Source organism: Cupressus sempervirens, chromosome 5, assembly GCF_028749045.1.
Source record: "Cupressus sempervirens isolate cs-2001-9-10 chromosome 5, ASM2874904v1, whole genome shotgun sequence".
In the NCBI taxonomy this organism is placed as follows: domain Eukaryota; kingdom Viridiplantae; phylum Streptophyta; class Pinopsida; order Cupressales; family Cupressaceae; genus Cupressus; species Cupressus sempervirens.
Genome location: NC_143122.1, coordinates 513,331,009 through 513,348,714, shown reverse-complemented (window position 1 = coordinate 513,348,714; position 17,706 = coordinate 513,331,009). Strand labels below are relative to the sequence as shown.

General features: G+C 34.2%; 1 protein-coding gene across 2 annotated transcripts in view; it reads left to right on the top strand.

The window, feature by feature from the left end:
* Positions 1–16,582, top strand: part of LOC149556961 (putative ATP-dependent DNA helicase CHR12) — a 235,337-nt gene extending 218,755 nt beyond the window's left edge. For both annotated transcript variants that reach the window (XM_089831603.1, XM_089831604.1), the window contains 4 exons: positions 959–1,166; positions 1,345–1,498; positions 14,991–15,593; positions 15,683–16,582. In XM_089831603.1, the coding sequence (XP_089687729.1) occupies positions 959–1,166; positions 1,345–1,498; positions 14,991–15,593; positions 15,683–16,479 (1,762 nt within the window). In that variant the 3' untranslated portion in view covers positions 16,480–16,582. The remainder of the gene's footprint in view (positions 1–958; positions 1,167–1,344; positions 1,499–14,990; positions 15,594–15,682) is intronic.
* Positions 16,583–17,706: the final 1,124 nt, after the last annotated feature.

The window sequence follows — 17,706 nt, the reverse complement described above, 5'->3', positions numbered from 1 at the left end:
TAGGGTTTTAGTATTGTATATGTTTCTGATTTTATATCAGCATACATCACTATTTTAGGATAAGAAATTTTATACCAGCAAAGGTTGTGTTTAGTCAATAATTTGTGAAATTGTTAATGTATGATAAATGTTTGTCTAAATGCCTTTTTTTAACAAAAAATAGTGCAGATGTTCCACATTGCAAGCCTAAAAAATATTGAATGGTTTTCATGTTACACCAATGATTCGACGAATGCAATTGAGCTAATATTTTGGAAATTGTTAAGTTTGTTTAAAATTTCTTGGTAGGGACATTGCAATGGCAGTTTCAAAGTTTTTGGATTTTTGGGGTTTTATTTTTTCTCCTTTTTCTAGCAGCTTATAGTCAAACAAAAGATCTTGCTAACTAAATTGTGAAGTTTGAGTAGTTTGTTTGATCCAAATGATAGGAACATATTTTAGAAAATACAAATGCTGGACAGTGGAATTGATATTCATTGTCTGTTTTCATGATGGTTATTTAAGTAATGGATTTCACCGTATTTTGGCCAAGAAATTAAAAAGCTGGGTATTTTTCACAGCACACCTAAAAATTGTTGTTATATTTGGCTGCCTGGCTGTGTATGTTTGTAACATTGTTGCTGTTATATGACCTGTAAGTCTGGCAAATGATTTCTGTGCTTTGGTTTAGGAGTGCAAGAAATGCTGATGTTAATGCAATGCCTTAACATTGAACCCGGGGACAGCTGTGAGAACCTCTGCATGGCAACTTTGCCCCTTATCATGAATTCAACTCTAGATTTTTAAAGAAATTAATCAGCTCTGACATGAACTAGATTGTACCTCCATAACTTGATAGAATTCTTTATGTTAATCTTGTATAATAAGCCATCAATTTTGATTAAAACTTATTAAGTTTGTAGAAGAGACAAAAATTTAGAAGCTTTGCAACAAACAATTTGTCTAACTAATTGTGTAGGTATCGTATTCGACGGAGGCTTCTGTTGACTGGTACTCCTATACAGAACAGTCTTCAGGAACTGTGGGCTCTGCTCAACTTCTTGTTACCTAGCATTTTTAACTCAGTCCAAAATTTCGAGGACTGGTTCAATGCCCCATTTGCAGACCGTTGTGATATTTCTCTGACAGAAGAAGAGCAACTTCTTGTTATAAATCGTCTACATCATGTAAGTAGCATTTCCACAATAAATGTACGGCAATAGGCTGTTATTAAAATATAATTTGCCAATATAGAAAGAAAGCTTCTCTGCAATTTTGTGGCGTATAGCTCATCAACGCTATGCTGCATGATGTTTTTCGATTCATGGAAAAAGGTATGCCTAAACTCTGACTTTGTGGGCCCAGGTTATCCGGCCATTCCTATTGAGAAGGAAAAAAAATGAGGTGGAGAAGTTTCTACCTGGTAAAACCCAAGTCATTTTAAAATGTGACTTGTCAGCCTGGCAGAAAGCTTACTATCAGCAGGTCACAGAGATTGGGAGGGTTGGATTGGATTCTGGTGAGTGATATGACACAAAAACAATTTTAATCATTTAATATTTATATGGAACGGCGATTTTGCTTTATTTTTTTAATTTTACTGAAATTTAAGTGTTTGTTGGGATTCTCTCATTGAAGTTGGATCAACAGCCAAAGTGGTTCATAGGCCTTTCTTATGAGTTATGTTCAATATCATTCTTACAGAAATGCATGGCTTTGCAAGGGTGTATGATCGCAACAGTACCAATGACAAAAATTCTCCTACAACATTATTTTTCTGTGATGACCCTGGAAATACTTATGAAAATATATGTCTTTGTTCAATGTTTAGATGCTGATAAATGGTAAGCCTTCAGTTTAGGGTGATAATACTATCTTATTTCATGTGCTAGTTGCAAAGTAGTCAGTTTTCTATGGCTTCTCAGACTGTGTGGTATTATGCTCTGGGGTCCCTGTTCATGGTCTGTAATCATCTCCTATGCGGTGAATTACTTATAGGAGTTGGGTTGTGGATTTTATGTGATGCTCAGTGTTGGGTTCTGATTTTGCTTGGTGCATCCTAATGCATGCTCAATCATATACTGAAAGTGTTTTTGTATGCAGTCAGTAATTTTTCAAATATATATTTAAGGGTCAAAAACCATGAATGGTATTGTATGGCGACCTTGAGATTCTAGTCTAAGTACCAACCAAGCGAAACTCAGATAAAGTTTGAGGGCAAACATTATAAAATTGAGGACAAACATCAGCAGAAGAAGACTATACAATGGCCATAGTTATGTGGTCTAAAGCACAAACTTAAGCGGTGGTATATTGGAGGTGGACAAGCTCGAGATATTAATGTGACAATCTAGTAAAAGTCACATAAAATTGAGGGAAAACATGGCCAGAGGAAGATTTTACTGTGGCCATACGTACAATAGTTAATTTTTTTTTTGCATTTGGCAGCTTTACTTTTTCTATATCTTATTTTTGACCGTTCTTTGCAATACAAAGCATCCCAACATGACCAATAAAAACCTTACACTTTATTGCAAAATGGCTTTATGATTGCAGAAATAAGCAAAGTGCATGAATAGGGAAGGAAAAACCATCATTTTATGTTAACCCTTTATGTAGATGGTTAATCAATTTTGAGAAATTTGAAAATCCCCAATGACATTTGCAATGCATTTAACAAAATGATTGCAGAAAAAACAAGATCAATGAATGAGAAGGAAAATCATCATTTAATTGTAACCCTTATGTAGACAGATAATCTTTTTAGAAAAATTTGAAAACCCCCATTGACACTCTAAAATTAGTTAACATTTTCAAACAAAATAGAATGATTGATGGACACAGTTACTATGAAGTTGCAGAGCAGAGCAAGAATGGTTAAGGAGCTAAGTTGCAGACCGGAATGGTAGGAGAAGAGTTACATGGCAAAAATAGTAAAAAAGGCTGCGAAAACATTGTTTTTAGGGCTCTGACATGAACCAACATTCCCCCCACAGCTGCCAATTACATGACACGGGTAAGTTCAATGAGGAACGTTTAATTTTGTGTCCCTTCATTCCTAATGCCTTTAGTTTTATTATGATTTCAAATATAAAGTTTGTCACTTTATTTTATGTACATCATTAATTCGAAAATGGGATTTTTAAATTTATAATTAGGTATAAAATGAACCACTAGTGTGGTTCCTAGTGTCTAGTATTGGGTGATACCTTTTCTTGGCCACTTTTTGATCTTCTACAAAGTGGATTGTTATTGGTGAGAAGCTGAAACTTTGGCTTTAAGCAATTAAGTTGCATATGAGAGCAACCAAAAGAAATCAGAGAAGCATTATCTAAGGGATCGTCATCTCTCATAATGTCTTTTATACAAGTGCTCATTATCTTAGACGTCTTCACCTCTTAAATAATGAATACAAATGGTGGAGCCCATAACAATCAATAGCCTGAAAAAATACAATTATTTATTAATAATTTAAAGAGTAAAAATGGACTACAACCCAACCATACCAAGTCTCCTCCTGAAGTGTTCTATCTTCACTCTAGATAGAGGTTTGGTGAGTATGTTTGTTGTCTGATCTGTAGTGCAAATGTATTCTAATTTTACAGAATTCCTGTCTACCATATCATAATGGTAAGGAATTTCAATATGCTTGGACCTGTCATGAAAAACTGGATTCACTAAAAGCTTGATGGAACTCTGATTATCACAATGAATAATCGTAGGATTCATGGCTTGCCCAAATAATCCCACAAGTAACTTCCTTAGCCAGATTACTTCTCGAGAGGCCATCGCTGCTGCAATGTATTTGGCTTCTATGGAGCTCAAAGCTACTAAAGACTACATTTTGCATATCCAAGATATCATCGCTGATCCTAAATTGAAACAACATCCTGAAGTACTTTTTCTGTCTTTTAACACTTTCACCCCAATCTGAGTTAGTGAATCCATGCAAATCTAGATCAACTTTATCATATTTGAGTCCAAAATTAAGAGTGCCTTGTAAGTATCACATAATGTGTTTAACTACAACTAGGTGAATCTCCTTTTGCTCACATATAAATTGGCTTAAGGCATTAACAACATAGCAAATATCCGGTCTTGTATTTACTAAGTACATAAGGGACCCAATCATTTGTTTGTAGAGAGTAGAATCTATGGAAGTTGATTCTGTTGCTGCTTCCTTAAGTTTATGTAGATTAGTCTCCATTGGAGAAGACATAGGCTTGCAATTTCACATTCCAAGTCTATTCAAAATGTCTGATGTATACTTCCCTTGATTAAGTATGATATTTTCAGAATTCTGCCGTACTTCCAATCCTAGGAAGTAATGGAGTCCCAATTCTTTCATCTCAAATTCTCTAGTTAGATCTTTCTTGCATTGATCTATAAGATGATCATCACCTGTTATTAGTAAATCATCAACATACACTATCAGAATTACCATATCATCTTATCTCTTTTATAATATAAATTGGATTGGCTTCATTCTTGTAGAATCCTAAGCCGGTGAGATACTTATCAATTTTTTCATACTAGGCCCTGGGAGCCTGTTTAAGCCCATAGAGAGCTTTCTTGAGCCTGCAAACAAAAATGTTAGGATCATGAGTTTCAAATCCTTCAGGTTGCTCCAGATATACTTCTTCTGTAATCTTTCCATTTAGAAATGTTGTTTTTACATCTATCTGATGTATTTTCCATCCCTTCGATGCTGCAATTGCTAAGATTGCTCTTACAGAGGTATATCTGGCAACAGGAGCAAAGGTTTCTTCATAATCAATCCCTTCCTTTTGAGAAAATCCTTTGGCTACAAATCTAGCTTTATACTTTTCAATGTTACCGTCAACAATATGCTTTATTTTAAATATCCATTTGGAAGAAAAAACGGATTTTCCTTTAGGTCTTGGAACAATTTTCCAAACATCATTCTTCATAATAGATTGATATTCTTCTGTCATAGCTTCTTTCCAAGCTGTATGTTTAATAGCATCAGAAGGATTGGTTGGTTCTGTTTTGGATAAATCTCTCATGTTTGTTGTATAACTAGAGAACCTTTTAGGTCTTTTGCTTTCTATGACTGTTCCAGAAGGTGCAGCAAAGTTGTGTGCTTCTACTATTGTTTTAATGACCCAAAGTGGTCTTTTCTTTGAATTTTGAGTTTCTTCAAGACTTAGATTTTGAATTTCATCTTCAATTTCTTCTAAGTTCTCCCTCTGGGACCCAAATTCACTATTTCTTTCAGAACTAGGTAAAGGAGAAGGTTCTTTAGAACTTAGGGCTCTTTTGAATGCTAGATCTTCTTCAAAAATTACATCCCTACTAAGTTCAATACTTTTCTGTCTAGGTATGAAAATCCTATATGTCTTAGATGTTTTGCTATTTCCTACAAAAATACCTTTCCTCCCAGAGGGTTCTAACTTGGTTCTCTTTTCTTTTGGAACATGGATATATACAGGGCACCCAAAAATCCTAAGATGGCTTATATTAGGTTTGACCTTAGTAAATACCTCTTCAAGAGTTTTATCTCTAAGGTAAGAATGCGAGCTTCTGTTTTGAATATAAATAGCAGTACAAGAGGCTTCTACCCAAAGGTAATATTCTAAATTTTGATCAAAAATCATAGCTCTAGTAGCTTCTATAATTGTTCTATTCTTTCTTTTTGCTACCCTGTTTTATTCTGGATTATAAGGAACAATGTACTCCCTCTTAATCCCTGATTCTTTACAAAACCTTTTAAACAAGTCTGAGGTATATTCCCCTCCGTTATCAATTCTAAGGGTTTTAATTTTGTGTCCTCAAAGGTTTTCAGTTAATGTTTTAAATTCTTTAAATCTCTTTAGAATTTCTTTTGATTCTTTGCATTTTAAGAAGTAAATCCATGTTTTCCTAGATAAGTCATCTATGAACAAAATATAATAGCAAAATCCTCCAAGAGAAGGAACAGACAAAGGTCCACATAAATCTGAATGAATTAATTCCAAAGCATTATTTGTTTTCCTAGTGCTATCATGAAATGGACTTCTGGTGTTCTTACCCAGAGCGCACCCTTTGCATATGCTTGAGTGGTCTTTTTTTAGTTTAGGTAATCCAGTAACCATCTTCTCCATAGTTGATAAGGTTTTGAAATTTAGATGCCCTAATCTCTTGTGCCATATTTCATTTATGTTTGCGGCTTCATGAACTAAGGCTTGAATAAGTTGACTAGATTCTATATTCAATTCATACAAATATCCTTTTCTCTGACCAATGAACTTCGCTTTCTTGATTGAGGAGTTCTTTGCCCAAGTTAATACTTTGCTATCCACGAATGCAACATTATGCCCATCATCTTCAAGCGCTGTAATTGAGATTAGATTTCTTCTAATTCTTGGTATGTAGAATACACCTTTGAGAAGAAGAGTATTCCGTAATTTTAGTTTCAAGGTGCAATTTCCAATTCCTTCAATGGAATGTGCGAATTATCACCAGTGGTAACTTCACCGTTAACCTTTTTTGATAAAGAGTATGGTGTTTTTATATATCTCGTTATATGTCTAGAAGATCCACTATCAATTACCCATGCTTTACGTGAAATTTCATGTGATGGTGAGGAGTACAATACACAATTCTCAGGATCATAGGTACCTTGTTTCCTAGTAACATTTGTACAGTTTGCTACTTGTTTAGAATTTTCAGGACAATTAGATCTGCAGTGTCAAATTTTTCACATTTGAAACACTTTATTTTAAATAGATCTTTCTTGGGTTTCCCATTCTTTTGATTTCCCTTTTTCTTCTTGCCCTTATAGGAGTTTGTATTAAGAACATGAAGTTCTTCATCTTCTGTTTTCAATTTCCCTCCTTTCTTTAGTTTTTTGGATTCTTCTTGAAGACAATCGTTCTTAAGTCTATTGAAGTCAGGAAGATTATCTTTGACACTTATTCCTTGTGCAAAAATCTCCCATGAATCTAGTAATCCATCTATAGCCATTAGTGTTAATTCTGTGTTATTAATAATGGTTCTTATACTTGACAGTTCATCTCTAATGCCAGTAACCCTTAGGAAGTAAGAATTCATTGGTTCTCCTTTCTTTATCTAAATGTGATTTAGTTGCCTTTTTAGTGTGAGAACCCTAGTTGCATTGTTGACCTCATATACATTTTGTAATGCTTTTATCATATCAAATGCAGTTCACTGTTTTGTAAGCATGGGTATGATATCATTTTTTACTCCATCTAAAATGAATTAAATGAGTTTTCTATTTCCTCAGCTCCAGATAGATTTATGAGGTTCAACTGGAGGTTGTTTGGATGCTCCATCAACAAATTGTTTTACATCATTCTCTTCAAGAATCATCATGATTCTGAATTTCCAGGCGTCAAAGTGTTCTTTCCCATCAAACCTGTCCTCGGGTCTAATTGTGTATGCCATTGAAGATAGGAGATAGTTGCTAGATATTTATGAAGTCTGATAATTGAATTTTGCAGAGCCTAGGTTCGACTACCAGAGCTTTGATACCATGCAAAGTTTTTGCAAAATATCCTTGGACTGAATATAGACTGGAATCTGCCTTCTTTATCTTCTTATAGTTTGTTGAGAATAACTTCAGATGATAGCCTTTAATTGAATTAGAGATATAACTCAGAATTCTGTCTTTTATTTCTGCAATTTGAATGAGGGCAGTAATGACTAATGAGCAGACTTGTATTTGATCTTGTGTGCACTTAGACTTCATCCCTACCCTCTATTAGTATAGGAGCCAAGGAAGGACACGTCTCTTCAACAAATCACTTGCCTAACCTCTAGAAGTCGGCGACTTTCTAAGGGTAATTAATATCAATTACAAACACAAACAAATGTTGTTAGATTAATAGTAAAACAACCTCTCTAAGAATAGACGCCAATCTTGAAGAAGGAATAATGCATAGACTTGTTCCTCTACTTATCAAGTTACAGATTTAACAACTGCTCTCCAGTAATATGATTGCTGTTGTCCATTAACCAATTTCTTACATCTGGTTCTCCTCTATTTAGTGCTTGACTTTTGTCTTTGTCTGCTAATGGGTTTCAGTCTTTACTATTTTTCTTTCTATCTCATATTAACGAATATAGATGAGGTAAATATCTCATCATATATAGCATTCTCATGTATATGTATATTCAGCTCTATAGACCCGAACTCTTTATAATTTCACCAATTTCAATCATCTATATTAACATCTTTGACTTCAGTGAGATGATTTCCAGTACTCTCCTACATTATCTCTCAAATGGAGGTCCAAATCTTGCAAAAATTTAGAGCTTCATCAGAGTCCTCATCATTGGCTGATTGGACAATATTGTCTGAAGTGTTATCAGCATGCAATTCAAGAGCACTAGTATAGGTAGCCCCACAAGAAACTTCTACCTCCATACTACCTATCAATAAACTCGTACCATATTTAACATCTTTCACATGATCATGAGATGGCTGCAAATTGTTGCTAGTCGGTTACACTTCTTTTTCAAGTCCATCTGTAACCTGTATAGTACATTTCATTTCATTACTTTCCAAAACATATTTGAAACTGTGATCACCAGTAGGCTGATTATTGTCTGCCAATCCCACCTCAATGAGTCAGGATATGAATCCCACACATGTACAACTGCAAAGATTTGTTTTCAATCACCGAATTTCCAATTTGATCTCAGAGGAATTTTGACAGGTAGATTTTCTGTTACACAGTTTATAGTTTCAGATGTTTGCGTTTTGGTTGCATCAGATAAATACGTTCTTGTGTTGTATTTTAAACCAATCAATCCTATTACCATGCAAGAAAAACAGATATAAAGAAGGATAACACTCGATTTTAAAAATCTGACCTTGTTAACACAAGAATTCCTGTGGTTTGCTGTAAGGAAATGATGCAGACTGCTTGAAAGACCAATCTGCATTAACCAAAAGCAATCTGCAAGTATAGGTGGTAGTGCTGAACTTTTCTTGGGTTCCTAACTTTGTAAGAACTTATAACTCTCTGTTATGCTATTGTAGCTTCCCGTGCAAGAAGAATCAATTGAAAGTTGACCCAATAACCCATATTTGAGTAAATATGTGCTGTTTTTATTCCAAGAAAAACAAGTTTCCAAATTTTTAACACAAGCTTTTTCCGAGTTCAATTAGCACAGAGACTTTTGAACAAACAACTGAAGAAAAGAAAGGCTTTTCTTTCAAAATTCCCAGCTTCTGCCAATGTTTCCAAGATTCGTATGCTTCTAATGTCTCATAGTAGGTATGAAGACCACTGTGATAATTCTTACTGGCACATTTGTACTGGTTTGTAGAAGAAACAAGCAACTTAATCTTCAGAATATTATAGGCCAAAACTACTCTTATAATCACACTGTATCTCTTCCTTCACGACAAGGAGTAGACTATCAGTACTCCAGTAGCATACCCTTGGATAGTTTCATGCCCAACACTTCACAATTTGCAGGTCCAAATAGCATTCATGGTAAATGTTTGAATGATGTTGCAACTAATAATGTTGGCTTCTCTCTCATATTTAAGGAACCAAATATGTATTAAGTTTCTTTTAATCGCAACCTTTATAAAACCAGTATCACATTACCCACATACCGTACTCCTTGGTAAATTTCAATTTCTTTCAATTAACCACGACAACAGTAAAAGGCAAAAAATATTTAAACTGTGTTGAATATTGACGGCCCTTATCAAATATTATTCACCAATGCTTTCTAATGTTTTCTCACGACATTTCTTGTGCAAAATACTCCATTCCTATGGATAACTTCAGGAATTCAAGAATGGGTCGAACCCACAGGAAATAAAATATAGATGCTCAATTTGAATATCATATTATGCACCCACTCAATAATTTTTCCCCTACGTAAATATTATATAGTCAGGGCATTGTAAATATTGCTGCAATGCATTTTAAATGCTTAGCTTGAATATCAATTGAGATGGGGAAGAGATTTTTTCAGGGGAAATAATTCTCCGTGTTAAATAAATTGGGTCCACAAATTAAGAGGCTCCAAAACTATAGTCTTTTCAAACATTTCCCCATATTCAAACACTGTATTTCATCCATATAAAATAAGGTCTGATGAAATATTTTGTGGTCACACAATAGTTCCTGAAATAAGGAAACCACGTGATCACCAAAATTGAATGGTTCTTCTAAAACATTAAAAGTTTGGCAAATACATTCATTGTTTTAAACATTGATTATAATATGCGGTGCCCAACATTCAAGTCACAGTAGCTCCGTTGTTATTGCTGTCCCAATATCTCATACAATGCACCCAATATTCATTCAAATATAATCCTCAAAACTATACTTCTGCAGATGATTTATGATTTACCAAATAATAATATTAATATTTTAGGGGACACTTTTGATGGAAGAAATAAACTACACTGCAAATTCTTCAATCTATAACCAACAACATACATTTTCAATGCCAACTTTAGTAAAGTTGTTAAATTTCCCCATCTGAATAAATTTTCTATATCTTTGTTCCTAATGAAACCTCTGAGGATGGCAAGTTCGATGCTTTGATACCACTGTAATGTCCCTAACTAGATATTTGCACCAAATCTCATAACATCTCATTAATTCTTAAACCAATAAATTCATGCTATGATTTTCAGATTTCACTAGCAAAACCCCATTAAGTAAAAGAAGTCTCAAAGATTATTGCAATAAATCTCCAACAGAAAAACATTTTCAAAAATAATGTTTCATTGAAGCTCTTCAGCAACATGAGCAAGAAATCCAAACGTAGATACGGTAACTATAATAAGATTGCATAACAAAAAAGTTGAATATAAAATACAATGTCAAACACTTACACGATGTTTCCAACCAACAATGGGTTTTTGTCCACTGTCCAAGCTTGAGGGTTTCCATCTTCTCACTTGATGGAAGTTGAAGCTTTCGAAAATATCTCTTCAAGAGAGAGTAAAATCCAAATCATAAAACTAGGTATGCTGACATGAGCTCCTCCTTTTAAACATAACGTGGTGACCTTTCGCATTCCCCCTTTTGTCTCTTAATTTCCTTTTAAAAATAATACTTTTTCCCACTAAGGAAAATAAAGTGACATTAATAATATGAACTTAAGTTATAATTACTTTATTAATAAGCCAATGAAATCTTTAGGCATTAAAAATCTCTGACTATCTGGATTTGGATATACATGCATGATAGCTCGTCAGAAAGGTCTCGACAAGGCGCTCCTAGTCCAACCTTGAAATGCGAAGAATACTGTCTAATGCATTCAAATAAATAGTAAGTGTTCAAAAATCCCATTGAAATAACCCTGATTAGCCTGCGATTGAAAAATTGTTCTGATCTTACAAAAAATCTGGTTTGCACATGGGACCAAGGCAAAACAAGCTAATGGCACAACAAAACTCACTGGCCTAGAAAAGGGGACATGACAACCCCATTGTTTAAATGTGAGCCACTTACATTGTGTTGCACAAGAAAGTCAATAGCATCCTTCAAATCCTCATCTAGCACAATAGATAATTTAGAACAATAGTATTCTAGTGACTCCTGGCAAGATACCAAATATTGAATAGTAATTGTTTGATCCATGGAGAACATGTAAAACAAAGTAACATTTGTGAACACAATAAATTTTTGTGCCAAGAAAAGGATGTAATCTTAAAAGCATATATATAATTAGTTCAACATTTCTCTTTAGTTCAAATGTGTCTTATCTTAACATGTGTCATACATGCATGGATTACACCTTATGCATAATTATGTACGGTTCTTTCATATTCAATGTAGAATAACACCTTTCTTCTTTCTGCTTTCCTTATGAGGCCTGCATCTGATTTTTTCAACATTTTTCTTTGGAGGCACATGTTATTGACAAATCAGATGCTTTTGAAGGAGCTTGTAGAGTGCATTCCATTGGTAATGATGCGTTCGTGAATGATAGGCTAAGGCTTTTCGGAAATAATGTTTTAAATATAATACAAGTATGTGGTGTATTTGTCTGTCTTTGTGATCTCTGCAACCACATTTAGGCGCTCAACCATACATTGAGAGGCTTGGTGACCACATTAGGGTGGCATAAGGCACCCTAAGAGGCAGCGATCACCCCTGGGCAGCCAACCAAACATTTAAGGCAGCAACTACACCACTCAAGCTAATTTAGATATTAAGTTTATATAACATCTTAGATGTCTGCAACAGAGTTCCAGGAAGGAAGTCCAAGAGCCACCATTTGTCGCCTTTAGATGTCTCTTTGTGAATTTGATTTTAGGTCTCTCCACAATGAGAAACCAATGCTTCCAACACTTGAGCTCAATGCCATTGACTTATATGTTTATATCTATATTCATTTTATATCGCTTTGTATGGATGTAATCAAAACATACCTAACCACAATTTTCCTTTTCTATATTGATGCACTCAATCAGAACTTGAACTAGTTATGTGGGCTAAATGTCATTGGCTATTAGCAAGCATTTTATTTCTTAATGTAATTTTTTTCTTTTGAGAGCAATGCAGTCTTTTAAATCACTTTATTATTTGAAAATTTTATATTTTTTTTTTCTATTTTTGCCTTTTCATTTTTTTGTTGTTCCAGCTGTATGCTGGAACATATGCAAGTTGAGAGATTCACACTTGCCATGACTTGGACTAGAAACTTAGTCCATGGATATGAATCATCATATCATAGCTACCCCTCTTTTGAGACCTCTCCCCTCTTTAGCACAAACATTAAAAACTGCATAGCTAAAAAGACGTGGCTATCCTCAGACAAAATGTACCTTTGATCAAAATTCAAAAACTCGAAAACATAATGGATTTTTCTGAAATTTTCAGCATTAGTTCTTCATGATCTGTATGTTTTGTAATAAAAAACAACTATGTTGCCGGTTCGGATTTTGGTATGGATGCAGGGTTGAGATTCGGGTTCGAAATTCATCCAATTTTTTTGGGGTTGGCTTCGGATTCGTTCTAGGGTCTTCCATACAAAGTTCAAACACTTGTTTTTTTAATTTAAATGTGTATGTGCATGTATATATATGCAACAACAAATAAGTTCATACATCACTTTGCTAATAGTAAAGCATCATAGCAAAATACACCACCATATCTATGTTCTAGTTCAATATGATATTAATTGCATCATTTAGCCATACATACAACATCATACACTTGCTTGGTCACATGTATGGAACATATTTCCATATCAAGGGGACAGTTTGAGAACAAAAGGAATTGTCAAAAGATTACTGCAGTTATCTGAATTTTTATTTTATATTGGTTAGAGGATTTCTAACCAAGCTAAATCAAAAGTGGAGATTCAAATCTAAAGTCCTAGATTCAAAGATGTCATATCTTTTTTAAGAAATTCCTATATAATTGTCAATTTGGACGTCACCTATTGTCAATTTGGATTTCCTCTAAAAAGAAGATTTCATTTTCATTCACAAATGCATAAATGACATATAAACCATATTTTTTGGTCTTTTAGTGGTCACTTTAGGGTTGGGATGGTTGAATAGACCAAATTAGGAAAAAAAACCTATGTTACCCAGGGACGCATTTCCAGCAAAAATTGACCCCCTCCCCACATCCCACCATCCCGGAAACTCGGAAACTTCCGGAAACCTTTCCCTTGGCTGTCCCATAAAATTAATGTTTCAGTTTTTATAATTTGTTTGATTTCCACTCTCATGTGAACTTTAAAGTTAAATTATTTAACACAAACATTATATATTAAGGTTCTATAATTTATATAAGCATGCGTTATCCATGTTTTTATATGAATATTTTAAATTTTCCTGTATATTTTAAATTTTCCCTACCTTTTATATAGCTGTTCCCACTGCCGTCCCCTGCTATCCCCTGCTCCGAGAAAAAAAAATCCGTCCCAGAAACCCGTTTCCTCATCCCCACGTTCCCCCGTCTCGGAAACCTGGGGTAACATAGAAAAAAACACACTTAAAAAAGGTCTAAAAAAACAGTTTTGAGACCAAGTTCCACCCAGGTTCGGCCACTGAGCAGCAAATTCTTCAAAATTCGCTGCAAATTCTGCCTGGGTTCCTCTGACAGAATTTGCTTCAAATTCATAGCTCTGCAAGAGAATTTGTGGAGAATTAGACAAGGACCAGACTTGTACAGAATTGAACCATACTTTGAGGGTTGCTGGAGAGAATCTGGTCAGAAAACAACAAAAAATATGAAACAAATCCAGTATTTTCAATATTTCGGAGATCTGAAAAAAATAGAAGTTTGACTTTTGGTGCATTCTGTCTGGAGGATAGTCAGCACCTAGCTAAAATAGTTCATCTGGAAACAAAATGTTTTCTATTTTTGTTGGATGCCTATATATTCAATGCCCCTGGCTGTTGTTTCTTCCTGAACAAAAAGGCTTGAGTTGGAGAATTTGCATGCTTCTATTCTGAGTTGACAAGCAAAACAGTTCACCTTTCTGTCTAGAGGATTTAGATCAGAAAAAATCCAGTGTTGAATTTTCTGTTGAAATTTTTGTATCAGATTGGATCTGTTGAGGAAAATCATCAGTTAAATGTGTCTCAGTTTATCTCCATTGTAAACTCACTGGGTTCAGTTTGGATTAATTTATACTTGTGTTTATGTTGCCTCGATGTAAACTGGATGATCATTTTGAAATATCAATGCTTTTACTTGTTGATATGCACTATGTTGTATCAGATTGGGTCTGTTGAGGAAAATCATCAGTTAAATGTGTCTCAGTTTATCTCTGTTGTAAACTCACTGGGTTCAGTTTGGATTAATTTATACTTGTGTTTATGTTGCCTCGATGTAAACTGGATGATCATTTTGAAATATCAATGCTTTTACTTGTTGATACGCACTATGTTCTTGGAACATTCATTTTGTTGTCAACTTAATTGTAACTGTCAATTTTTATTTCCCTAATGAAACTCATTATATATTGTTGTCAATTGGTTTCTGCGGTGTTATAGTTGAAAATTACTCCCAAACAGGTTACTAATTCTTTCAAATTCTTTAATACAGGTACTGGTAAATCAAAAAGTTTATTGAACTTATCTATGCAATTGAGGAAGTGTTGCAATCATCCATATCTGTTTGTTGGGGAATACAATATGTATCGGAAAGAAGAGATAGTCCGAGCATCAGGCAAATTTGAATTGCTTGATCGATTGCTACCTAAGCTGCAAAGGGCAGGGCATAGAGTGCTACTTTTTTCGCAAATGACACGCCTTATGGATATCCTAGAAATTTACTTGTCGCTCCATGGATTCATGTTTCTGAGACTTGATGGAACAACCAAAACGGACGAGCGAGGTTCCTTGCTCCGGAAATTCAATGCTCCTGATTCACCATACTTCATGTTTCTTTTAAGCACACGAGCTGGTGGGCTTGGACTCAATCTGCAAACTGCTGATACTGTGATACTATTTGATAGTGATTGGAATCCTCAAATGGATCAGCAGGCAGAGGATAGGGCTCATCGAATTGGCCAAAAGAAGGAAGTTCGTGTTTTTGTCTTGGTGAGTGTCGGTTCTGTTGAAGAGGAAATTCTTGAACGTGCAAAACAAAAAATGGGCATCGATGCTAAGGTTATCCAAGCTGGCCTTTTCAATAACACCTCCACACGTAAGTAAAACCCACAGGATGACATTTTTACTTGATGAATTCTGTAATTCTTACTTTCTCACCTAATTTTGTGTCTTTCAACACTGCAGAGGAAGAGAGAAGAGCAATGCTTAGGGAAATCATGCGAAGAGGAACTAACTCATTGGGAGTAGATGTACCAAGTGAAAGAGAAATAAACCGCCTTGCTTCTCGCAATGAAGATGAATTCTGGCTATTTGAGAAAATGGATGAGGAGAGACGACAGAAAGAGGGTTACAGGTCAAGGTTAATGGAAGAGCATGAAGTTCCAGAATGGGCATTTTGTGTCACTAACACTGAGAAGAGTGTTCACAATTTAGATGGTACGGACCAGGTTTCAGCTAAACGGCGCAGAAAGGAGGTTATCTACACTGATATATTGAGTGAAACACAGTGGATGAAAGCTGTTGAAGGTGGGGCAGACATGACTCAAATGGCTAAATCACAGCTGGCAAAGAGAATAAAGAAAAAACAACAGCTGCTGGATACAGATCTACTTAATGCTCGTATTGACAATGAAAGTGAGGGAATTAATGGAGTTGAGGGAGCCATTTTGGAAGCTGAGCATTCCAGGAAAAGCAACAATAGCCATCGGCCACTTGAATTTGAGGAAAATAATATGGACTTCTTGAAAAGAGTACCAAAGAAATTAAAGTCTGTTAAATCAAAAATATCCAGCGTGCACAGCAACAAAGCTGTTTCTTATGAAGATAAAGTAGAATATGCAGAGTGCCAAACTGGACATAATGTCCCTATGTATCAAGAAGATCATATTACTTGGAAAACATTGAAAAGGAAAAGATCAAGCCATGTCCACCATAACACAGACACTCGCCGGCATGTGTCCTTAAACAGGGAAAGTGGATAGTTTTAGATAATATTGTAGATGTATATTTTGCATGGTGCAAACAATATATTGATATGGAATTATGCAATACACAAATAAAGCTGTTTGCTATTTTACATTATAATTGGCAAGCTTGAAGTAAAAATTATACAATCATGTCCAACCGTAGGTTTTGATTTGAAAAGTAATCATTGTATCCTTTATATGTTTACCATTTTGTCAATAAATTATTCTTTAAATACATGATGAATGTATGTAAAATATAATATTTTTTGATGTATGATGTATTTCTTAGTGCCAAAGTCATATTTTTCAATGCTTCAAATAAATAATTATAAAAAAAAAAAAGACTGTTCAAATATTATCTAATAATATTAATAAATTATATATATTATTATTCATGTTATTGTATTTAAGAAAATAATAGATCATGTATCATTATTATTATTAAGAATACTGTTATAATCTAATATTGATTAAAACTTTCTATACTATATATGAATTAAATAAACATCTATGATAATTAAAATAAATCATTGTTATTAACATAATAATATTTAATATTATGAAGTAGTCACTTAAGAAATACAAATAAAAAAGAAGGATTTGAAGTATTATAAGGCCACCCATCACCAAGAGGGAAGAAGATAAAAATGGAAGTAGTGTTTTGTAGGGAAAGATGGATTAAATTTTAAGGATATACTGGTGTTAAACCGAATAAATCTATATTCTCCAGAGAAGTAAAGAATGAGACTTTAAGTGCTAAATGCATTATGACCTGGATGCTCAATGAGAAGCGTTAATCTAACATATATTTGTAATAATATCTACTAATTTAATTCTTTAATTACCGTTTAACACAACCAAATGGATAGGAGTGCACATGGAAAAGAATAATTCAATCACGTCCCATGAGGGAGTCCTAGGTTGATTTAAGAGGATTAAAGAATGAAATATTTCTTATTTTTAAATATAATGTGTTGATAATTAGTGAGAACTAAACACTCTAAACACTCTAAATCGACTTTCTCTAAATATGAACCAAATCTTAAGAAAAAATATTACAGGATTAATCAAAACAGAGACCCTATTAAGAATCGTTGCACATTTCAACTATCACTGTTCCATTCATTTAAAGACATGCTATTCTTTCTTATAATTTTTGAAGCTTATTTAATATCATTAAAACAATAAAGATTGTTCTTAATCTAATCTTGGGTGATTCTGTACAGGCTATTTTGAGATTGT